General features: G+C 44.1%; 1 protein-coding gene across 1 annotated transcript in view; it reads right to left on the reverse strand.

Annotated features, from left to right (window-relative positions):
- The window catches only part of LOC149327408 (uncharacterized), a 78,330-nt gene that overhangs the window by 18,396 nt on the left and 33,657 nt on the right, over positions 1–26,277 (reverse strand). The window contains exon 5 of the mRNA XM_089564862.1: positions 8,093–8,162. Coding sequence (XP_089420988.1) covers positions 8,093–8,162 — 70 coding nt within the window. The remainder of the gene's footprint in view (positions 1–8,092; positions 8,163–26,277) is intronic.

Consider the following 26,277-nt stretch of genomic DNA (forward strand, 5'->3'; position numbering starts at 1 on the left):
GCTTCAACGGTGTCTTCAGAGTCAGTGTACATGAGACGTTACCCAGCCGGCTCCACTAAATATGTCACGGCTATACAGTCGGGACAGCCAGGTCACGTTTTACTGAACAGCGCCAGGTAGCAGCGAACTCCCGAGCGGAACCCGAAGAAGAGACGACGAAGAAGCCCCGCCCGCCACCATGGCTAAGGCTAGCCAGGATGACGGTTAAGGCAGTTCGGCCAGGAGACGGCGCCACGAGAACGTCCAGGAATGTGGCAATATGAAGTTAAAGGCAGCGCCAGAGTGTTACAAAGTTTATCAAGTGTGCGTCATCGGTGGCGTGACAAACGTTACGAAGTGACAGACAAGTGTCCCCATTGTGGTGCTGCGCCCGACCAGTGTGATGAAAAACACTTGCTGTGGACTTGCCCGGCTACAGCTTCCGTGAGACGGCGTTTACTAAGAAAGGTTGGCCTGCGATGGGACGTTGCAGACGACTATACCAAGTGGACTCTAGATAATTTCTATATCACGAACTTTTGCCGCTTTTTAAGCGAGGCTTGTTTGCACTCCTTTTTATAACTTTCTTTCCTTTTTCATTATGCCTGACGGCAAACAGTTCGAATAAAAAAAAAAGACAAGTTCCATTCCAGGGAACACCGCTTATCAACAACACAACAGCAATATTAGAGTAAATACAAATGACACGTCATTGCATGGGTTAAAGATTTTCTCTTTTCTAGGTCTCAATTTACAACTGTCAATAACCATAATTCGTCTTTCAGTCAAGTACACTCTGGCGTCCCACAAGGAAGTGTGGTTGGCCCCTTACTTTTCCTAATATTTATCAACGATTTACTGGATTCCATTTCTTTCCATATCAGACTTTTTGCTGATGATTGTGTAATTTATCGCAAAATTTATTCTAACACCGATTGCCAATCCCTTCAATCTGACCTAGATACAGTAACAGCATGGTGCTCAACCTGGCTTATGCAACTTAATCAATCAAAAACTAAATTGATGTCTTTTACTAACCGAATGTCTCGAATTCAAACAGCATACTCCTTAAATAATAGCTCACTCGAGCTAGTCACCACGTATTAGTACTTAGGACTTCAGCTTCATTCAGACTTAGCATAGAACCACCATATTAACCTTATGCTTGCATCTGCTAATCGGTTATTAGGTCTCATAAAACATAAACTAAAGCATGCTCCTCCTCACCTCCATGTTCATGCCTGTACCACTCTAATTCGACCTAAAATTGAATATGCCTCGGCTATTTGGGACCCTTACCAATCTTACCTAATAAATAACATTGAATCATTGCAGAACCGCGCTGTTCGTTTTATTTACTCAGATTATTCACGTAACACCAGCATCACAGCCTTAAAGAAACGCGCAGGTCTCCAGGGTTTATGTCTCCGCCGTAAAATTGCACGACTATCACTTTTTCATAAACTTTATCATCATCCATCACTTCATAACGACTTTTTTTCTTTGCCTCCTTCGATTTTTGACTTAGACGTTTAAAGTTAGACGTTTCACGTGCATAACATTTATCTATGCGCATTCATTCTTACCACGCACAATATCTGACTGGAACACTCTGCCTTCACATATCGCAACCACCACTGATCCTGATAAATATTTTAAACTTATATCTTCAATAACTACTGCTTAACTCTTCGCATACATTGTTATTTTATTTGTTCATGGCTTCCATTTTTGCAGGGTTTGTTACTAAAAAGATTCATTGTATTAGTGTTCTGTTTGTATAATTTTAATACTGCAGTAATCTTCGTTCTTTGCCACGCTGCCATTCTTTTGATTCTTTTGCTTACTTATGTCATGCAAAGTGTCTTATTTGTGCTTTTTTTCTTTTGCTTACTTATGTCATCCAAGTGTCTTATTTGTGCTTTTGTTTGTGGTTTTGTTTTATTCTGTTCAATTGCCTGTGCCCCCCCCCCCTATGTAATACCCTCTCTAGGGCCTTTAGGGGTATTCTGTATGAATAAAATAAATAAATAAATAAAAGAGTGTGAAAAAAAGTCCAAAGAAACAGAGTTTACCCAAACGCCGCGATCGGCAACAAGAAAACAATAATAATGCGATTAATACGCATGAGAGACGAGCGCCACAGAATGCCTGCTTAACCACAACAAGAGTAACTTCAATACCTCGACTAGATATGAAAGTGTTAAATACAGAAAAGTCGCTTTGCATTTATCATCACAGTATGTTGAAGAGACAGTCGTCTGGGTGCAAAACAGTTCACAAAAAAAACAAGCAAAATATTGCAGGAAGATTTAGCCGGAAAGACAGGAGAGTTTCCCAGGGCTTTCATTAATGCCAGCAGTCAAGGTGTTAAATTTAAAAATGAGATATGATTCACAGGCTTCCCTGTCGTAATGTGTCTGGAAGCCATATTTCAGTAAGGTGGCCTTGAACCTTCCGAGTAACGGCTTTTTGTGGTTACGTGTCTTGAACGGGGGCAGATCTGGCAGTGGTCGTATGTGTGCTCGGTGCTAATTTATTCTCAATCAGAAAAGAGTTTCAGTTTGCCCAATGTACTGAGCACGGCACACACAGCTCTCGAGAAGGTGGACTACGTTTCTGGTGTCACAGTTGAAATCTCGAATTTTGAATGAGAAAGATGACGCTGTGCTGCGAGCTTCTGTGACCTTATTGATCATTGGACAGAGTTTACAGCGCGGTTTAGTGCAAGGTGTGCACCCTGAGACTTCAACGTTGTCTAGTTTCGAGGCGGTTACGGCATCTTTGATATTTCTTGCCCTCCGAAATGCGACACGGGGTGGTTCGGGAAGCAAGCGCTTCATTTTGTCGCTCTGAAGGAGAATGTTGTGATACTTTCTGAGAATAGCATTAGCATTCGGTGCTTATGGAGGATAGGTTAATATCAGATTTGTTGGGAAGTTCGTCTGCGCCGTATTGATACTATTTATCATCGTATGGCGGTCTTGTGCTGGAGCTTTTTCTAAGGCGTCGTCGATGTTAAGCTTGGGGTAGCGTTGTCGGACCAAATCCTTGAGGAGTGTCTCTCAGTTAAAAGAGAAGTCCTCTTCACGGGAGGAGATGCGTTTACACCTTAGAGCCTGGCTAAATGGTATTCCTATCTTGCAATTTTTTTCGTGTCTACTTTCCAAATGCAAGTATTGGTGCCTATCCGTTGGCTTTCTAACCACGGAGGTGAGAAGCTTGTTTTGCGAGATCTGAACTATGGCATCCAGAAAGCTTAGCGGAGAGGTTGAGTAGGTGTAGAAGAAAAATATGCTTCTGTGAGAATTATTAATGTCAGCGATGTGCTTGAATAGCTCTGCTTTTCCATAGCTCCATGTAAGAAATATGTCATCTATAAACCTCCTGTAAAAATGGGGTCGGAAGACACAGCTCTTTAGGTATTCGGTTGCGAGAATGCCCATAAATATATTGGCATAATTAGGACCTACTTTTGTGCCCGTAGGTCTGACACTAATTTGCACATAGTGGTCGCCGTCAAATTCAAAGTTATTATTTTCCAGCACCGAACGCAGAAGTATTTCCAGCACCGAAAGCAGCTAGCCTAACTTGGCAGCAGCGACGTGCCCCGTGCGCACTGTGTTAACAGTTGTACGCTCTTGTCACAGGCACAAACCGCTTGGCTGCACTCAGCGCCCACACCGGACCAAGCCAGCTCTCCGCGCCGGACTTCAGATTGTTACGCCGGATTTTCCGCAAGTTGTACCAGGAGGAGTGACCGTCAGCTGCGCAGAACTACTGCGCTGCCGTACGCCAGTGCCAGGAGCTACAAAAGGAGCCACATCAGCGCAGCTATCCTCACTTGGCAGCAGCGACGTGCCCCGTGCGCACTGTGTTAACAGTTGTACGCTCTTGTCACAGGTTAGTGTTATCGCCGTATCGATTCCTTGACTTATCTTCTGTATTGTGTGTCGTCGCTGCTGCCTGATTTGGACTTGTGCTTGTGTGTTGTCTCAAGCTGCAGTGCTTTATTATCATCTTGTTGCACCCGAAAGGCTCCTTGCTTTCAAATGTCTAAAGAGTTAAATAAGCTGAAGGAAGAAATGAGGGCTTAATTAGTTAAACCTAAAGACGAAGTAAAACTTGAACTGAAGGCCTTTCGAGAGGCGATGGAAAGAGATTTGCGAAACGAAATTCGTGAGCTAAAAACCGAGCAAAAAAATTGACCGAGAGCCTTGAGTTCGCGCATGGGACAATAGAGGACATCTAAAAACAACTGGATGATGAGGTTTCCAAAAACGTGCAACTATCAACAGATAATGAGGCGTTGTGTGCCAGATGCGCATCTCTGGAAAGTAAATTGCAAAATGCAGAAAGCAGGCTTACTCATGCTGAACAATATTCAAGGGAGTGTAATATTGAAATACAAGGAATAGCAGAGACTGAAGGCGAATCCCTGAGTGACGTTCTCTCTAAAATTGGCAACACCATCTCAGAACCGATAGAAGAAGCTGACATTGAAGTCTGCCATCGCGTGCCGACGCGAACTGCTGGGAAATCGCACATCCTCGTCCAATTCAAATCCCGCAGGAAGCGAGACATTGTCCTGAAGAAGGCGAAAAAAACACGGCTTACAAGCAAAGACATCTGCCTAGACAAATCAGATGCAATATATGTCAATGAGCACCTCTGTCCCGCATTGAAGAAACTACTTGCAATGGCTGTGAAAAAAAAAATATGAGTGCAACTGGAAATCGGTGTGGTCCTACAACGGGAAAATCTTTGCCAAGCAGGCAGATAACACGCCCACTGTGCATGTGACAGGTGAGGACGTTGTCGCCAAGATTTTTTCTACTCAAGCGGGCAATACAGCTCGTGGTGCCGATAATGTGTGATTGCCGACATCGTGCTCATCTGGCTATCTGCTTCGTGTTTTCAAAGCCTTGAAAGATGGATTATCAGGAGCTTACTCTGCCATCTGATGTGAAGTTTGATTATTTATCATGCGAATCAGTTATGCATATCAATGCACGTTCAGTGAACTGTAAAGAGGATGACATTGTCCTTTTATTACAGAAATTTTGCTCTCAATTTTCTGTCCTAATGCTGTCGGAAACTTGGTATACAAACAGTAGCAAAATGTTGGAACTAGATGGTTACAATAACTTCTTTCTTAATCGTAAAGACAGCAGGGGTGGTGGCGTCGCAATTCTAGTTGCAAAGCACAAGAAATGTGAAATTTTGCCGGAATTCAGTAAGACCACTGTGGATTATGAAATCTTAACGCTGAAAAATAAACAAGAAATCATTTCTGTCTTGTATCGTCCACCAACTGGGAATGTTGCACGCTTCTTAGAATTTAATGAAGACTTCTTGGAATTTATTTGTAAAAACAACCTTAGGCTCATCAGTGATGATGATTTTAACATAAACATGTTAGAGGAAAATAACTGTGTTCATGACTTTAGCACAAAACTGGTTTCATCTGGTTTCATAAATGTGATTAAAACGCCAACTCGAATTACATGTTCTACATCATCATTGCTAGATCTCATTGTTACGATTCTTGACACTGAAAATTACAATGCAGGCACAGTTGCCTGCGACGTTAGTGATCACTGTCCTACTTTCTTAACATATCGCATTGATTCACTGGACAGGAATGTGAAAAGGGAAACATTTTTTGTTCAGCGCATTACCGAAGGAAAGCTAATCTCGTTCAAGAATGAAATCATGAACCAAGATTGGTCTGCCGTGCTAAAAAATGTGGATGCGAATGACGCGTATAACGAATTCATAAATCGTTTTGTGTGCATCTATGCTAAACATTTCCCTTTGCAAACTATCGTGCCAACAAAAAAGATTAAGAAACCATGGGTCACTCGAGAACACGTACAAATGATCAAAAATAAAAATCGTCACTTTCATTCTTTCTGCGTACACGTTCAAAAGAAATTCTAAAGGAGTTTAAAATATTGCGGAATATGCTAAACGCTGAGCTTTGGAGAGCCAAATCTTTATACTATGAGCAGTTATTTGCAGATCGCGCTCGACAACGCCCGGATGCTGCATGGAAAGCAATAAACACTGTTTTGGGTCGTAAAAGTAAAAGTTCCCTTCCGGATGTTTTAACACATGAAGGTGGTGAATTGAGCGGTAAAGCGCTTGCGGATTACCTTAACAATGATTTTGTGAGTATTGCAAATCCTTGTGACTATCCTCCAGATACAACTGGAATCTCCACTAGTACAATGAAAACAATATACCTTCAGCCTACTGATGAGCAGGAGATTTATAACACTTTCATGTTGCTCCGAAACAGTAAGGCGCTTGATATTGAAAACATTCAAATCATGCCGATAAAGTATGTATTGACCCTACTTACATCCGTACTTGCTTACATATTTAATTTAATACTGGATTCCAGCGTCTTTCCTGAAAAAATGAAATGTGCTAGGGTTTCTGTAATCTTCAAGGGCGGCGACCCAAACTTGGCAACAAACTATCGCCCAATTTCAGTCCTCCCTGTATTTTCTAAGGCACGAGAAAAGATCATTTTTGCTCGCATAACTAACTTCTTTGACAAACAAAACATAATAAGAAATACACAGTTCGGTTTTAGGAAGGACAGATCGACGGAAACTGCTTTACTAACGTTAAAAGAAAATATTTTACGAAACATAGAAAGTAATTTGTTCTCGTTGGCTGTTTTCATAGATTTCAGCACGGCTTTTGACTGCCTGGACCATAACATTCTTCTATCCAAAATACAAGCTTACGGGAGACGCGGCACGTGTCTAGCTTTGCTGAAGTCCTACCTCAGCAACAGGTTTCAGAGAGTGTTTCTCAAAAACTGCAGCTCATCCCTTTTTCCGATAAAGAGTGGCGTACCCCAAGGAAGTGTGTTAGGTCCGCTGTTGTTCAATACATACGTTAATGACTTGGTGAATATTGATAATACAGTAAAACTAGTGATATATGGTGATGATAGTACTATTCTTATTTCTGGCCCTAATGCTGATGGTTTAATCATGCAATGTAATGAATTTTTAGCTAAGCTGTCTACACGGTCCAAGTTAAACAGACTTCAAATCAATTGCACTAAAACTAAAGCTATTATATTCCGCACTAAAAACAAATTAGTCGAAATAAATCACACTATAACCTATGAGCACCAAGAAATTTAAATCGTTGACAACCATAAAATATTAGGTGTACATTTTTCCTCGCATCTAACCTGGGATGCTCACATTGATCACCTTCGTAAAAAATTTTCTCGATTACAGGAGTTATATCGCGCTGTCGTACAGTACTTCCACCCAAGATAAAACTTCAAGTATATCATGCTTTGTTTAACTCTCATTTAAGATACTGCAGTCTAGTTTGGTGCACAACCAACAAAACCAATTTAACTAAGCTCCTGGTTTTACAGAAAAAAATCATCCGTTACATAGCAAATATTGAGCCCATGGAAACTACAAAGAGTGCATTTGAATCATTCAATATCATAAGTGTAGACAAGTTGTATGAATTTCGCCTATTACATTCAATCTACTTTTCCTCCCCTGAAGTTACTAACCTTCTAACGTCCTTGGCATCCTTAGAGCGACGAAATATTAGCGTGCAAACAAGAAATGTTGATGCGTGGGCAGTTCCTCATTTTCGTACATTTTATAAATATCAGTCACTTACCCATAACCTCCCTACAATACTAAACAAATACAGACACACAGTGGGCTTGAACAAAAAACAATTACATTCCTATTTTGTGCAGTTGTGATCCATTAATTTTTGTTTGTTGTTTCCGCGTATGTGCTTTTCAGTTGTTTTATTTTGGTTTCAGTTCATTACTGGTTGCTTTATGCGATTGACATCATTATTACTTGTCACAGTAATGTTTTATTATTACCCTATTACTGTCTTCCTATGTACTATTCATCTATTATGTTTCTATTCTTTACGCTGCTGCCTTGTATTGGTCTCTTGGGCCTCGTCAAGCTTTTGTGTAGCTTTTAGCCCAAGAGACCATCCAGTTGTCTTCTGGAAATAAAGATGTATTGTATTAATTTCAAGGGTCGTGCGATACACTGGTCTTTCCACTTGGGAACCTCTGTAAGCGTTTACGACTGACCTGGCCCCATCCGAGTGGAGTATGTTGGTGTACTGGGACACGACATCGAGGTTAAGGAGTATGCTGTTTTCTGGAATGAACAGATCAATTATAACAGAAAGAAAATGAGTTTTGTCTTTGACAAACGAAGGAAATGTTGGTGGAATGTTTTTGATCAAGCTGTCGACAAAACTGAAATTCTTTTCTGACGTGGTTTCTATTCCGGAAATAATTGATCATCCTGCATTATTTTCCTTATGTAATTTTGGCAGAAGGTATAACCCACCGGGGATGGGCGACATCAAAAGCAAATACTTGTCGATTTTTTCAGTTATTTTTTTCTCCTTCAAGAGGTCTTCTAGAGTGATTATATATATGAGTTTTGTATCGGGCATTTAAGAAGAGAGATAAGAGGTTTCAAAATTTCAATATTGCCAATGTCTACTTAACGCTGTGGTGTAACGAATTCTTGGCATATGGTAACGTTAAACACAATCCACGGCTATTGCAACGCGAGCCAGCACACGTCATTGAACGACGCCCACAAAAATTAACACATCCATTGCATTGTCATTAAAAAACAAGGAATACCGGCAAAGTGGGCATTAAGAGAAATTGCTCTATATCCGTATAGGGCAAAAGTGCAACAATAGTCATCGATGGTGCTCAATAGGCATCGATGAGTCACAAACAATAGTGCAGCGCAATAGACAAGTTTGAAGTCCAGTGCAGCGATAACCTGTTTGGGGCACAGGTGTTCCAAGAAAAAGCAGACGGCCGCTGAGCTTTGTTAGAAGTATTTAGGTAGAAATTGGCGTCGCTCTTCTATTTACTCAGAAACGGTTGATCTGTTTTGAGAACTAAACAAACGGAATGACGCTTGGTGTTTTAAAAAAAGGTTTTATTACCCCCTTCTACCTAAGGCGCATAAGCAGTGAAAATCAGGCGTGTTAGGATTCAGGCAGAAGTGATTTTTTTTTGTTTTTCTGTTCACAAATGAAACTTCTTTTCGGAATTTTACTGACGCTCACGGTACATCTGCGGGTACATACCGTTGCTGCCAGAACAATAGAGCACGTTAAACTGCTGCAACCATTTCCACGCGTGACGTCTAGAAAATGAGAAAGTGTCATCCGGTTGTGCCGACGCGCACACGTTGCATTTTCCAGGATTTTAACAAAGCAGCATATAACTTGTGCTACGTAGGGCGCAAAGCCAACGCTGTTTATTTGGCTACTCAGAAATAAGGAGCGTCAAGTGTGTGTAGCCTGTTGCTAATATTGGCGTAATTGTTTTGATAAATAAAATATGCAGAATGCAAAGGCACCTAGAGGAACAATAAGATAAGCCGTTTTTTTTCCGCTGTCCTTGGCCAGTTGAAGTATCTTTAGTGCATTATTTTAGTTATAAGTAATAAATTCTTAACGTTGATGTAGCATCAAAAACAATCACCACAAAGTTGTGGAGCATCGCAAAATAGCTATTCTCGTTGTATTTTTGAGCACCGAGAGCAATTCATAGTGCGAAGCAAATAGATGCTGTGGCCGCATAGATCAAGACGGACCTTAACGCGAATGCAACAATGTGAAAATCAAGCACTATAACGGACAGAATTAAGACACCCGTACAAGTTCTGTCCAATGCCACTTTGCGTAGGAACGCCCCCTGGCAAAGCACTTGTGGCATAGAGACAGGACGGCTGCGGTGGTCTCGACACCAGAAGTAGCAGAAGTTATTTGTCATGTGGTGCCCACCCCGCAAAGTAGCATTGATGGAAACTTGGAGAGGGGGGGGGGGGGGTGCGTTTTCTGTCTCTTTTTTTGTCTACAGTGTTACCTTGGCGTGTAACAGTCGCTGAACGCTGCTCTTGCACTGAAAAGAAATCCATTTCTCATGTTAGGCTTTAAAACCTGTGCCAGTAGCATTCGTTCTAGCGTCGTGCATCGCCGAGATGGACGGTATCTTGCATCTGAAAAGTTAAATTGTGCAAGTAACTAATTTCGAGATAATTTTATTGTCGTCGGAGAGACCACAGTTTGCGAAAACAAATGCCGAAAAGCCGGATTAGTTGGCCTGTATACTACTTTCACTGAACTGGCACAAATTCTCTTTGTGCCTAAAACAACACCGAATTATCGCCCTGAAAACATTGTGGAGAGATTCTGCATCAGGATAGCTGGAAGGAAAAATTAAACATCATTGGGCAATATATAGTTTGTGATGAGAAAGAATTTATATCAGCCATATTGATCAGTGAAATAGTAAACTGCAGCTACGTGAACGTTTTAACCCCTATATTTTGACACCCAGTATTGCTGAGGTATCCAGAGTCATCGGTTAGACAAGTTGCATATAAGTGCTTGGATATGTAACAATTCTGGGTTGTACCACAGTGCAGTGCAGCAACATTGTTAGGCTGTATCAATCGTAATAAACATTCAATATATATGTAAGGGTGGAACATCAATAATAGGAGCACGGCTCCCGTTCTGCAACTGAAACCGGAAAAGGAAAGACAAAAGCTGGGTAAGGCCGTATATGGGATGGCTATGGCACTTGACACTAGAAACGCGCATTGCATGCAAATACGAATATACCATTCCATAAGGAGATTCCCCATATATGTCTCGCCACAGCGTTCATAACGGGTGTGATGGTATTTATCAAAATTTGAAAATAAAACTGGACAATCACCTTTGACGCGCACCGGTCTTCGTAACGCTTAGCCCAATCTTAAAAGGAACTCTGTGCTAAACGAGAAACAAGAAAAGCAACTCAAGCCAAGCATACGCTTCACGAATACAAAAAAAAAACTTTGCGCTACAGTGAATAAGAAGGTATTCATACCGCTCGTCCCTGTCTAATTCTATGTCCGGGTCTTTTATTGCGCCCCTGTGTCCTCCTGAAAAATTCTAAAAGAAAACTGAAGAAATCTGAATGGCGCTTGCTTTCGCGGCAGCACGAAATGTTTGAGCGGTCGCCTTTAGGAACTGCGCTCAATGACCGGAAACAGATTTTCGTCCTTGGGATTTTTGTAGTCGTCCTCTGCTTTAAACGACGCGACATCGGTCATTCTCTACTTTACATTCATTGATCTCTGGGAGCCCTCATACCATTCCTGGTACGACGGTGATGTGGTTAAGCAATGCGCCACTGGCCTGCGATGGCAGGTGCTGCTATCGGTGGGGCTTGTGTGACACACGTTGCTCTTGAGGAGCAACCAGTGGCCAATCATTAACTTAGCGGTGACCTGCAAGGAGGTGCAGTTTTCTCACAATCCCGTGGGCAGCATTTTACGACTTCACTGTTTTTGCGCGACGTACCCTGTCTAATGCCGACACATCAATAAAAAAAATAGCAATACATGAATTGTTCGCACCATTTACACAGCGTTCCACTGGACGCACAGTGAATTTCAAACACATCGACACAAGCCTTTTAACAGCTTCGCGGAAATTATACGCTAACTCTCGTCATCCATATAATAAAGAATTCCGTGTTGTCATATAGTGACTACTATGGGTTAGTGCCTTCATCTTATTTGTTATAGCGGCCACCAAATGTTAAACTGTGCATGGAATTAATATTGGATATGACACTTATGCTCTGCTTTAAGGGGATGACGCGAAGGCTTTGATGGGCTACTGCCCGTATAAGCGGAATTGATCATTCTGAATTTCACATTCATAGATCACTCGGAGTCCTAATTCTACACCTGGCGCCGTGGAGCTGCTATTGAGCGATGCGTCATTTCCCTACGAAAGTAGGTGCTGCCACCCGTAGGGTTTGTGAGACCTGTATTGCTCTCCCCGAGCAACCTCTCACGACATTTCATTAATTTTCCTGCCACCTTCCACGTGGTAAGTTTTCTCACAATGTGTAGGGAAGATTAAGATGTCATCACAAGGCCATGTGACCTAGGGGGCTAACCGGACACCTTAACTGAACATGGGAGAGAGTAAGGATTTTTAATGAGAGAAAAAGGTGGAGAGGTCGGCTGGTGGTAACATGGCCGTACGGCCATGTTAAAATACACACAGAGCACACGCCGGTGTCGACGTGTCTGCCACTTATCAGAAAAAAAAGAGGTTTTTAACCGGCTCACCGAATACGAGGTAATAAAGGGGCTTTAATAACCTTTGGGTATTGTATATAAGCTCTCAATCACTGCATTTTCTCTTCCTGAACACTTTAACCAAATAACTCATTCTAAAGAAGCAGAACTTTTTGCTGGGCTACCCCATTCTGACTTAAGTGAAGCAGCGCGAAATAAGCCCGAAGGCGAAGCGAAGAACTTACCACATCTTTTCTGTCCCTTCTTCGCTTTGCCTTCGGACTTCTTCTTTCGCGCTGCTTCACTTACGTCAACTCATTCTACAGGCAGCAGTGACCCCAGTGTCGAACCAGAAAGTTGGCGATATTTTTTCCGGCGACTTTCTGTACTGGCGCCGTCCTTCATCGCATACTCCTCGTAATTCTAACCAGGGGTGGCGTTTGGTTAGATACTTCAGGCGTTACGCAGCTATCATGGCCGCTGCTTAGAAAACTCCATTGCCCGGAGAATTCCGGCTTGAGTCGACCGTGGGGCCGGCGGAAAAGTACAGACATTTCAGCATGTAAAAAGCAACGAGAGCACAGGAAAGAGCGAAGAGGAGAAATTCAACGTTCGACTGCAGATAACTCAGCCCCTACAAAGCGGGTTAAAAGAATTCTTGATGAACGACATTCGTGTAGCAGCGTCCTTTAACGTCCCAGAAATAACGAACCTTTATTTAAAGCCCCTTTCAGAGCTCCTTTAAGGTTTTTTTCGTCTTCACCCGAAGCTAATATCGTCGACGCTTTCTGATTACTTTCCGCTGTAAAAGCTCTGCGGCGGTGATAGGTGCGGTGCTGCTTACAAGTAACGCAGAGATTTTCTGAAAGTGAGCGGTGTTTTAATAAGCGCATGAGGTTGTAGCAGTACACAGAACAGTAAAAATAAACGTAATAAACAGTATATGCCTTCAAAAAGAGCAGGTTCATATTTTCACACAGTGGGCCCCAAAATACGAAGTGACTGTCATCCTGCCTCTCTTGCCCGCATGCTCAACACAATCATCTATAAAATAATATGCTTAACCTGTAGTTCGCCCGACGTGCTCACCGACGTGCACACACTGATGCGCTGAGTTCAGAAGATTTTTGAGCTCAAGTTAGTAGAAGGGAAGACCGGTTTTCAAGGACTGCAATTTGTGCTGCTTAAGAAGTTTTCAAGACATTTTCGATTCCGAACACTGGATCATCTTTCGTCGAATATAAAAGAGCACTACTGTCGTTGACAGCAGCATCTTCTACCATTCTTCACGCGCATTTGCTTGCCCGCCGTGGCGACATGGTGATTTTTCGACTGGTGATTTCAAGGTAGCGAGCTCGATCCCGACCGCAGCGGCCTAAGTGCGACGGAGCGGATATAAAACTCGGCAGTGCTGTGAGGCTTGAGCGTGTGCTGAAAAAGACCATGTGGTCTAAATTATTCTGGAGCCTACCCCTGCGGCCACTCTTATAGCCGATGCGTCACTTCGGGGCGTTGAACGCCACAATTTTCAATTTGTTGCATACATGCTTTCAGATATACAAGAGGCGAAATCATGTGTGCACAGAAGGGCAGTGCCTTTGATTTTGTATGGGTAACTGGACACGATGCTAATGGTTCTACGTGTTTGGAGGCTGTGTCGGGCGCCAGATAAAAAAAAAACACTGCTGGAAGCATGCGTTCACAATTGCGAGTCGTACTGACTCTGCAACCGTTATGATAGAAACGCGGCTATTCAAAGCGGTAGCACTGTTAAAATTGCATCAGTCTCAGAAAGTTCGAGCCTTGCTGTATTATCTTCTCTCAAGTCTCCCTCTCGCACATCACTAAACCCACGTTCGAGGAACCCATTTGCAGGCGCGGATTCAGTGAAAAACGTTTGCGCCGCTAGTCCCGTACAAGGTTTGAGGACCGCTGGGGAACTGGACGACGAAGCAGTCTGGGTGGTAATGACTGCATCGCAGCGACGCCACATGCGACCAGAAGTTGTCCATGTTGTCCGTCTAAAGGCTTTTTATTCGCGCTGAAGGACGCTGTGTTATTGCTCTTGGTGATTATTTGTGCACAGTCCGTTTTATTTCTTTCTAATCACCTTATTTGTTTTAATGCATTGTGTAGATGTTTCTTTGAGATGGTAGTAATGCCACAGATTCTTTATAGCGTTCATTTGTTCCTTCTTCAAAGCTGCCCGTTCACTTCTTTTGTTCATTTCGCTATTTATTTAATTATTTATTTATGGAAGAAGATGGGCATTAGCCCAGCCGCACTGCCATCGTTTCGAGCGGGATCCTGCTCAAGCTGACCGACGGCGGACCACCACTGGTTCACCGCTGCTTCCGTCGTCCTCGGTGTCACCAAATCAACCACGCTTACACTTGTTGGAGTTTCGGTTTGCCGTCCCCGTACGTCCTGGAAATCCGCAGCCACACGCTACCGACCCCCGGTATGCCTGCCGATGCCATTTATCAAGCTGTGCAGGTTGGCCCGGCACTACTATTTTCCGGTTCCCTCCACCAGCGGGAATCCGCCCTCTTCGGCGGGACTGACGAACAGAATGCAGAAAACAGGCTTACATCAAACGAACGGGTGAGCACGTGTAACAAGTGGGACGACGCTAAAAAATTGGACAATGTCATCTTCTATTTGACTGGTGCTGCGAACCTGTGATATCGCAACCACGAAGTAGATCTCTCCACGTAGGCCACCTTCAAGACGAATCTCTCTGAAGTGTTCGGTCGTCCTACTGTCCGAAAGTTGTGTGCCGAGCAACCCTTGCGCGAACGTTGGCAGCAGTCGGGCGAGATCTTTACCAGCTACATCGAAGGTGTGGTCAATCTGTGCTCATGCGTCAATGCGCAGATCCATAATTAAATAGTTTTGAGGCACAAATAACAGACAAGACACATAGGTAGGTGACAGGACGAAGCGCCAACTTCCAACTGGTGTTATTGCATGCATGAAACGTACTTATATAGCTTATCGTCACATCCGCAGGTGGGTCACCTAAAGCTGAGGAACGACATGATAAGGCGTGCTCCAGGAAATTCTTTTCACTCCTGTACAATACAGTTGATGTGTCGCTTACGCACAAGTTGCCTTTCTTTTCGATAAAAAGCGCTTCTATCAACTCCGTGGCATTACTATCATTGCTTTTGCCCAGAATGCGCACATCAGTGAAGCATGGCTCACAATTGTGGGACGGGCACTTCTTAATGCTTTTAGTTAGATGTGTGCCTTCCATGTACTGCTCTACGTTTCCCTCATATTCCCTCGTTCGCTCATTCAGGCACCCGCTCGTCTGACCTATGTAGGAGTGCCTACAAGACAGGGCGATTTCATAGAAAACCCCTTCAGCACATTTCACGAATGATCTCCTGTGTTTTGTTCCGCAGCCTCGTTCCTTGGTGTTCTCTTTATCGGTACGGAAGCAATAGCCACCTAGCTTTCTCGGTGCAGAAAAGGCGAACCGTACAGCATGGCGGCTAGCAACTTTTTTTTTTCAAATTATGGGTCACCCGACCCACGTATGGCGCCACCACTGGACTTACCTCTTCTCGACGGACCTCTGGTTTAGCTCTACCAGTACCATTCTTTGTCTTGTTTAGGAGACATTCAACCACCGCAATCACGAGCGAGCGGGGAACTCGGCTGAAAAAAACCAAGCAAATTGGTGATTCAAATCATCCCGCATTTTGTGACGGCATCATTTTTTAACTGCCGATTCAAGGCAAAGCGAAGAAATCCCGCGTTTCACAGGTTTGGAATGGCAGCAGTCAAAAGGTAGCAGCTCCTTCTTAGCCCGCGGAAAATACGACCCAAAGACCCGATCCCCACACAACTCAATTTTCAAGTCTAAATACTGTAATTAATCATAATCGGGTAGTTCGTGTGCGAACTCAAGACATTTTAAATGCTCTCTACAGGCAGATAAAACACTGTCCACTGCTTCCTTATGGTTGTAAAGACCTTCTTTAGTTAAAACAATTATAAAATCATCAACTACCTAAGAACTTTAAAAACCTTGTCAACTAGCCCAGCAGCAAGTGCTGCTGCTGGGCTAGTCCGCCCCTGTCACTGCCCACTCACCTACGCTGAAGCCGTTGCACGGCCAAGGCCACCTGACTGTCTACTGCTCGCACTACGCTACGCCTTAAGGTCCTGTGTATCATCACCGTCAAGCGACGAGGCCTTTTTTCCGACCACTACCATCAATCGAATAACCCGGGCGTAGAGGCGACAATCGTCCCATCTATTATTCTTGCGGATTGCCTGGCCATGTGGCCCGGCTCTGTCGTCATTGGGTGCGAGCTTCCCCACTGCCTCCCCGAGCAGCCGGCTACTGGCATCCTCACACTCAATGCTCAGCGACAGCCAAGGTGCCCAGAGACGTGCTCATCTACATTATCGCTCCGCTTTCTCCAACCTGCGCTCACCATCACCGCGTTGCCGCTCCCTCCCTCCCATGCACCGGTCCCCATCACCATGATCATCATAATTATCAGCCTGACTGCGCCCACTGCAGGGCAAAGTCATTTCACATGCCTCTCCAATTAACCACTCCTTCGCCAGTTGCGGCCACCGTATCCCCAAAAACTTCTTAATCTCATCCAGCTAACTTTCTTCCTGCCGCCCCCTACTACGTTTGCCTCCTCTTGAAATCCACCCCGTTACCCTCAAAGACCACCGGTTATCTTTCCTTCCCATTAGCTGTCCTGCGCAAGCCCATTTCTTCCTCTTGATTTCGACTAGAATCGCATTAGCCCGCGTTTCTTCCCTCACCCACTCCGCCCGAATCCGCTCTCTTAACGTTATCCCTATCATTTTTCTTTCTATAGCTCACTGCGTTGTCCTTAACCTACGCTTAACCCTCTTCGTTAGCCTCCACGTTTCTGCCCAATAGGTGAGTACCGGTAAGATACAGCTGTTGTATACTTTTCTCTTCGGGGATATTGGCAAACAGCCATTCATGATCTGAGAGAACCTGCCATATGCGCTCCACCCCATTCTTATTCTTCTAGTTATTTCCCCCTCATGATCCGGATCTGCGGTCACTACCTGCCCTAAGTAGACATATTCTCTTCCTACTTCTAGAACCTCGCTAACAATTGCGAGCTGCTGTTTCCTTGCTAGACTGTTGAAAATTATTGTGGTTTTCTGCACGTTAATTTATGCCCATCCTTCTTATCTGCCTGTCTAAATCATTAATCATGCTTTGCAGTTCATGTCCTTAGTTACATAGGACGACAATGTCATCAGCGAATTGCAAATTACTTAGATATTTTCCATTAACTCTTATCGCCAACTGTTCCCATTTCAGGCCCCGGAAAACCTTGTAAACAGGCGGCGAATAGCATTATTGAGACCGCGTCTCCCTGCCGGACACCTGTCGTTATGGAAATTTTATTGCTGACTTGATAGAGGACTATGGCAGCTGTGCAGTCGTTATAAATATCTGCCAATATTTTCACATAACTTTCCTAGACATCCTAATTCCCCAATGGCTGTATGACAGCCGAGGTTTCCACTGAGTCAGATGCTTCCTCGTAATCAATGAAAACTATATGTAGGGGTTAGTTATATTCTCCGCATTTCTCATCACCTGGTTGATAGCGCGAATATGTTCTATTGTCGAGTATCCTTTACAAAAGCCTACGTAATCGTTTCGTTGACTGAAGTCTATAATTTCCCTGACTGTATTAGCGATTACCTTAGTAAATACCTTGTAGGAAACGGACAGTAAGCTAATCGGTCATTAATTCTTCAAGTCCTTGACATCTCCTTTCAAATGAATTATGATAATGTTAGCGTTCTTCCTAACTCGTGGTACGCTCGAGGTCACAATGCTTCGCCTATACAGGTTGGCAAGTTTTTCCCGCGCAATCTCTTCTCCGTCCTTCAAGAAATCTGCTGTTATCTGATCCTCACCAGCCGCTTTTCACCTTTGCATTGCTCCTAGGGCTTTCTTCACTTCCTCCTTCGATACTGGCGGGATGTCCCATTGCTGTGTTCGACTGCCTCTCTCAGTAAAGTTCCGATCATATTCGCTACTGTATTGATTTGTGTAAAATTCTTCGGCTACTTTAACTATCTTATCCATATTGCTAATGATATTGACTTCTTTGTCTCATAGCGCATACATCTGGTTTTTACCTGTACCTAATTTAATCTTCACTGCTTTTAGGCTACCTCCGTTCGTTAGAGTATGCTCGATTTTCTCCGCGTTTAAACTTCGTTATGCCCGCTACCTTGCTCTTATTTATTAACTTTGATAGCCCCGCTAGTTCTATTTTCTCTGTAGAGTTAGACGTCCTCGTAATTTGGCGTTTTTTCATCAGGTCTTTAGTCTCCTGAGATAGCTTTCCATTATCCTTTCGAACCTCCTACCACCTACTTCTGCGGCACACTCCGTAACGATAGCTGTGAGATTATCGTTCATCCGGCTGCGGCGCCCCACTGTACCGCAAGAGGAAATTTAGAAGCCTCAGTTCCTACGGCGAGAACTGCGCCGCCAGCGAAATGTCACAGGCTTCCTTTCTGTCGCGACAACCGCAGTTTTTGCGGAGGTTGTTTTTTTTCTAGAGCTCGTCGAGACAGGTGCTGCAGTTTCTGTGATGGCCGCAACATTTTGCCTCTCGCTGTGAAAAGTGACACCTCTTTCTGGATTCTCGCTCAGCACGGCAAGCGCAGCCTATTGAGCCCTCAGCGACGTGCACTACACTAGTCGTTACACTGGACGTTCGGTGCGCAACTTAATTTACCAATTTGCAAACGTGTTCCCTTGACATAACACAATCTTGGGTTGGGAGTTCCTGTCGCTCCATAACGCTGTCATCGATTTTGCTCGTGCTGAACAGGAGTTCTTTGCGCTCAGTGATTCCTCGTTGACCGTTGCCGATTCTGCTGCTTCTCACAAAGCCGTAGTTTCCGACGACGTTGCGTGCTCTGCGGTTGATGTACCAATCACTTGTGACATTCTTCTCGACGGAATCGTACTTTTTACGCCATCACCCATATTTCTTCAGCCCAAGTCACTGCCCTTACCTTACGCCAAACAAACGCGAGCAGCTGGCCTTACCGCGTTTTTTGTGGCGATTCTGTTTGCGTACCCTTCCGCTGTGCGTCGCGGTGAGGGTCTCGTTACCGTGTAGCTTACTGATTTTGTTCTCTATCGGGATGAGACCGACATTCTGCAGTGCCTCGCTGCAGACACACTAAGCCCGCCGGTTCCCGCTTTCGACAGTTCGACTACAGACGCTTTCTTTCGCTCCATCATCGGAACCCTTCCTAAACCTCAACGCACTCAACTTCTTGCTCTGCTTCATCAGTGTCGTTCCTGCTTCGATTCCCACTAACCCTCTTTGAGCCGCACGTCAACTGCTACCCATCATGTCGACACCGGTAGCCATGCTGCTCTGCGTCAGCACCAATACCGTGTCTCTGTAGTGAGCGCCATGTTATGCAGGAACCGTTTGACACCATGCTTCAGAGCGGCAAGATTCAGGCCTCTCACAGTCCATGGGCTTCACCCGTGGTCCTCGTGAAGAAGAAAGATGGCTCTATTCGTTCCTGCGTTGATTACTGCCGCCTGAATAAGACCACACGGAAAGACGCTTACCCTTTCCCGCGTATTGATGACGCTTTGAACTTTCTCCAGGGTGCTCAACTCTTCTCTCGATTTGCACTCTGGGTACTGGCAGGACCCCATGGTACCTGGAGCTCGTCGAAAAACCGCCTTCTCGACGCCTGACGGCCTGTATTAATTGAACGTCATGCCTTTTAGCCCCTGTAATGCTCCGGATACTTTTGAAAGCATGATGGGCACTACTTTGCGCGTCCCGAAGTGGAAGCCGTGCCTCTGTTGTCTCCATGATGTGTTTTCGCCTTACTTCGAGACTAATCTACCACACCTTAAGAAAACTTATAGGAAAACTTCTAATGAGAATTATAGGATGTCGCCTGCTAAGGAATTCCAAAGTTAAATGGCATGAGGATAAAAGCTATACTGAAATAAGTTGTCGCGGACATAAAAGAGCTAAATATTTTGGACATAGGCGCTCCTTGTGGATGGCGGTTTTTAATATGTGAGATAAATATCTAGCGAGGAAAAACGAGGTGAATTGACAAAAGCGTACATGAATTTCAGGCATTCAAGACGACTACCTGCGGCTAAAGCGCTTTGTTATGCAAGAGGCGACCAGATTTATCTCGATTGATCGCATCCAGGTAGAGCCGATTGCACGTTGTTCCAAAACATTGTGGTAAGTTTGCGCGCGTACTTCGAGAGTTCCCTATCAGCGTTAAATTCAGTGCAGCTGAGCTGAGAGCGGAAGGCATTCGGTTCGACAACCACCGAGCACTCTTGTTGCTTCGCAGCCGCCTAGTGATTCAGTAAGGCATGTTGACGGGCTACTTGGTATCGCATCTTGAAACTTGGAAAAAACCTCTTTGGCGCCTGTCCGTTGTCTTCTTGTCTCTTTTGTCGTTGTGAAATCATTTGCGCCTAGGTGGTTTTTTCCAAGTTTCAAGAGTGATTGAGGTCTTTGTGAGTGCAAGTCAGCTTAACAAAGAGTTTCATTTGGAAGCCCCAACCGCTGTCTTCCTTTACGCTAGACTGGCGTCACCACTACGTGAAAATATAGTGATCACTATTACCAGCACTCAAAGTGCGTCTCCTGGCAAGCCATTTGTCCCTTTGTTCCTGGCGGGTAAAACGATTGATGATGCCGGGTGTTTTGTCTTGTTTCGACAGTAGCCGGTGAATAGCTGTGACATCTTGCGTCACGAGGCGTTCGAGACTCACAGTTGCACCATATTCAATGATTTTATCGAGAAGAACTTCAGCTTCAGGGATGCCATGAATTTCTAAGTGAAGCTTCCGGCTTCGTCCTTCAAGGTGGTTCAGTTCAGCTTTTAGTTGTGAGACTTCATTCGAATCTCATTTGGTTTCCAAGATGCTTACCCTCTCTTTAAGCAACTTTGTTCTTTTCTCTTCTGCATCAAGTCGGGAAACAAAGTTATCGAATTCAGCTGAGTGCAACTCAATTTACCTCTCAATAGAATCACAACTAATCCGCCTCTTTACCGCCCTTCTAATTCTTCTGCACATCTCTAGCCTAACCAGCTCAACGACAATATTTCGGAACACCTGGTGGAGCGTCAAGCCCCTAGCAATAGCAAGGTGCGCAGCTTCTAAAAGAGGGACCTTATCAGGAAATACAGAATCGTGTTCATAACGTGACCACGTGGGTCAGGTGTCTTTTTGAAGCTCTGAGAAGCAAGAATTGCTTATCTTGGGCACATCAACAAATTTTCGAGTTGATACACTAACAGTTTGTAATTTTGTGGTTGGTACTTTTCGTCTGGCAAGTGAGTTCTCACCCAGGAATATTTCTTTTATGATTGTGAAAGATTTCGCTGTAAGTCAGCGCCTAACCCGTGACACTATTGCTACTCCCTGTAGCTTCACGGTGTTTCTAAATATAATGTTTCTGGTACCATAGTGTGCATCGGTACGGAATCTTTCGCCCTCCAAGCCTCTGAAATCACATTACTGCCAGGTGTGCAATAGAGAAATAGTAAGGCAATGTCATTGATGCATTTTGACAACGATTTTATTTTTAACCGCGCTCACAGAGAAGACATACGAAGAAGTGTAGTTCACCTAAGGCAGTTTTCAATAGACGCAGCTGTTGCTTTGTATTTTTCAGCCTGAAAGAGAAACCACAGGACTCGTTAATTTTGTTTTTACCATCCGCAATCTAGAGAGCGAAAATGGCTGTTAAGACTTCATGCATAACATTAAATCCTGCATTATCCGTTCAACGTTTGGCAAAGTTAACGTAGAATAAAATATTACATTCGGTTGGAATGTTGGAGGTGCAAAAGAAAAGCCTTATTAGGACGCTGCTTTTAAAATCTTCTATAGCTTCTGTCCGTCGGAAAAGTTTCGTTACTTAGAGTTATGATGATGATTATGATCATCTATTCAGGGCATAGTTTATTCATAGGTCAAAAATAATGTAGGTCAAAAAAGGAAGAGCCGAAATATTGAGAGGCCTTTCTTTACATTCAGCGGATGGTGGGGAATGACCATTCTTAGTTGGTGGAGTGATTTCTCTCGCTAATTCCGGCAACAAACGAGTCTCTAGCCTATTAAATACGTGCGACGCTCCTAGCACCGTGTAACCTTCTTGGAGGGACAAGCGGCTCCTAGCGGCACTAAACACAGCCATAACGAGTCTGTGATGATCTTCGATGCCCTTCGACCGGAAGGGATTATCTTGTGGTAGAGTATCCGCCTCGCATTCGGGAGGTGTTGGGTTCGATCTGCCATGTCACCGAGTACCCACCGATTTTCTAATAAATACAAGATTTTCCCTGTCCTGGTGCTCGATTCTTCTAGGATGAGATGCTTGGGAAAAGGGTTTTGGACCAAAGAGTTGTACTGACGGGCCAGTGATTTGTTCCGCCTACAGCCAACGCTAAATCCGCCTTGTGCGGTAAAAGCCCCCTTGAGGCCGTCATCATTTAGTATTGAAACAAGGTAGTAGAGTTTCATAATCCATATGCTACACAAACAGCAAACGATCAACTTGAGGTGTCAGCTGAGGCACTGTATCCTTATGTATTGCCTTTAGCGGGAAGCTGCGCAGCACGGCGGGTTCGTTGAAAGTGTGCTGGCAGTTGTTGTAGCCCATTTTGAATCCGCAACCAAAGACGAACAGGATGGGCAACGCGCGCCTTTTGAACAGCGCCAGAGGAAACAGGGCACCGAGGCAAAAGGCAGTACCAACTTTGGTTAACGCGCCGGCTACGCACTTGTCCAACTTTTCGCACAGAACGTCCTCCGACCCTGTCGCCAGGAATAACGCCACAGTTGAAATTCAATGTAATAACAAAATCTAGCATCAGTGTGCAAAAAACTCGCACGATCTGAGCGTCAAAAGATTTCAATGTCAACCATGAAAACAAAACGTAATGTTCTTCATGTTGAACATTGTCAACAGTGAATGTGCAGGAAGATAGCTGGGAGAACATGAACATGTTTTAAAAAGTTGCCGAAGTCCCTAGTGTGATAGGGATGGTGAACACAATAGAGTAAGCTGTTTTTTTCTTGTACAATCACCTGCTCTTGATGTGCCTACAATTCCGGTGATAACGGTCAACGCCGTCCAAAAGAATAGAGCCTCCCTTTTGAATCAAACTGTAGCAAACAGACCGCACTGCGAAGTCAACCCGCCCATTAACGTCAGCCTATAAGTGGCGCATTTTTCTACCGTAGCCAAGTAAACATTACAACCTTTGAGAACCCAATTTCACCACTTTGCTTTCTGAATCCCGATTAGCGAAATTCAAATTTCTTTTGGGTTGCCGTGGCTAGTGCTGACTTTTCCAAGCATAATACCAACACGAGGATTTTGATATTCTAATGCTACCGAATGCACGATAACCACGTGATAAGGCCTTTCCGATATAATTTTCTTTGCTACGGGCAGACTGCGCAGTGATGTCTCAGAGTAAATTTTATTATTCCCTTGCACTACGGTGTCTTTACTATTACAGGAATCAACGTATAATGGGCTTTGAGGAATCATATAGTTATTGTTAACTTAAACTAAGCAATAGGAGCCAACTTACTTCTAAATCAGATCAAACTGTAAACGTCCGTGAGGAACAAAATTCGTCCAGACAGAAATTTTGAAGGTACCCATTTGTACGATAGCTACTTAAACCTTTAACAGCCAACTCGAATCTTTAGTCATTATCGGAACTACGAATATCGGCAATGACGAATCACACTCGTGCATCTCATGACCGCGGTATTGCGATATTGGCTCGATATTGCCAAAGAGGAGCTACGACGGCCAACTGCGTAAATTGATATTTTCAAAACTAGAGGACCGTAGTTACCCAAGAAAAACGCGTTTCATGCCTTCTAGAGCTAATTTTAAGCCTGGCAACGCTCAATCCATAATGCCGTCACTCGGGAAGAATGCCAGTGGCGTTGATGACCGGAGAAAAAAGCGCTATTTCTTGGAGCAGTTCCAACAACAGCGCTGCTGCAGCTCTAGAATTTCTTTGCGACAGTGACTCAGACATCCGCTAGAGGCGATTTCAGATGACGGCCAGAGCAACGGCGAGGACGACGCTTCTGACGCGGTGGTTAGAGCACGTTAACTATTAATACTGAAACCTTGCCTGTGTTTGGACGAAGCAAATTCAAGCAATTTGCAGTGTGCTACTTCGTACCGGATAAAGTAAGTGCGGCGAATTTCTGTACGTTCTAACTTGTTAGTATGTATGCCATGCACTAACAGATAGTCGCCCTCAAAAGCAGCTTTCTACTTTTAAAATTTTCGCGCTAATTCTATTGAAACAGCAATTAATAAATATACAATCTCAGTATGTATTACAGGTAAAAAGTTGTGATAATTAAGTAAATTTGGCAGTTACAGTGTGTTTTCGTGAATTATTTTGGTTGTTAGAGTTAAAAATGGAAATTTTTGCGTGAAAATGGTCACCACACAACACAATCTCCGATTTCACAAACAATCGTTCGTTTTTTTTCCCGCGCACCAAGAACTGACAAGGAGTACTGCATCGAGCCCCGACGCATTGGGAGCGCTATATGTCCACACTGCAAAGTGTGCCTGCTGCTGTTATCGGACGCTCATTAGACAGTTTCATCAATGCAACGTCGTGCTCTGGAACCAAGAAAACATGATAGCAATCTTCTTAAGCAAAAATTGCCGGCCGACGCTCTCTGCCACAGAGAAAGTCTATCAGAAACTTTTATCACACGCACACAGTATAATTTTGTGAACTAGAGATTGCTCTAGAGATTGTCGCCTTTTTTCTTTTCTTAACATGATGGGCTTTGAAACAGGCAACGTTCAAATACTGAAGGCACTGGGGGCAGGAGAGGGGAAGCTTTCACTACGGTGTTTATTTCTTTTCCTGAAAGGAACGAACACGCCAAATGCCACTAAAAACTGCCGAAACAGGGCGATTTATACTCTACGATAAAACAACTGCATTCCAGGGTACTGAGTAATGGTTATAGAAAGCATGCTTGCAGTCTGTGATTATTCTACCGAATCCACTTGCGACCAGTTCCAAGAGGTCTTACTCAAATCGCTGAGGTAAACAAACAGCGTGATCCCGAAGATAGAAAAACGTCTTTGATTATTATCTCTGGCATGATTGGTCGCTGCTAAATCGCCCTTCAATAAAGGTCGGGAGGTCATTATATTGACCTCCAATATGCAATTAAGTGTGGTTGTGATATAGTTCTCATGACTCACCGCGCACACACTGCCTGTGGCAGCTCGCGTAGGACCGGAAATTGTTCCGTCCTGCCCCGCATCCGTAGAAGGGAAACCTGTAGCACTGGTTGGTATTTCGGTGGTAGAAAAAGCGATAAGATGGGCGTCCCTGGGGGCAGGGGTATCCCTGGGTAGGATACTCACTGCAGCGGCCACCAGTTCGCGCAGCGAAGGGCGTGGCGGCTGACCATGAAAATGATGATGGTCATTACTGCTGTTGCAGACGTGACAATCGAGTTTCTTACTAGCAGACAGTCGTGCGCGTTTTAACAAGGGAACATTTATCACATTTGCGCCCTCAGGGGAGAGACAACGGAGAGGTTTTAAGAAAACATAATTGCTCTGGTGTTCAAGCAATCATAAGCAGTGAAACTGCAAAATTAAAACAATACATGCCGCAGTGACAAAAAGAAGGCGTGAAAGCCAGTGGAAGTCTATATTGCAGAAAATAAAAACAGACTGGGACATTTAAGATCCACCTTAAGGGTATGATGCAATAGAGTTAATGGTGTAATGTCAATATATGACAAATTGCCAATTATCTAATTTGCATTCATTAATTTCTGGAAGTCCTCCATATACGCCTCCCGACGCAGAGGTGCAGCGGATAAGCAAAGCGCCTGAGCCCTGCAGGTGCTGCCACAGATTGGGCTTGTGGGACCCGGTTTGCTTTCTCAGAGCAACTTCTCGTGACTAATCTTAATTTAATTGCTACCTGTTGCAGTGGGCAATTTGCTCACAATCGGGTGGTAAGTTAACATGACGTCACAAGACTATGTCACCAAGGTGGTTCACCTTCCCCTTAGGTT

This window comes from Amblyomma mixtum, chromosome 10 (genome assembly GCF_055824585.1).
Source record: "Amblyomma mixtum isolate Tamu chromosome 10, ASM5582458v1, whole genome shotgun sequence".
NCBI lineage: Eukaryota > Metazoa > Arthropoda > Arachnida > Ixodida > Ixodidae > Amblyomma > Amblyomma mixtum.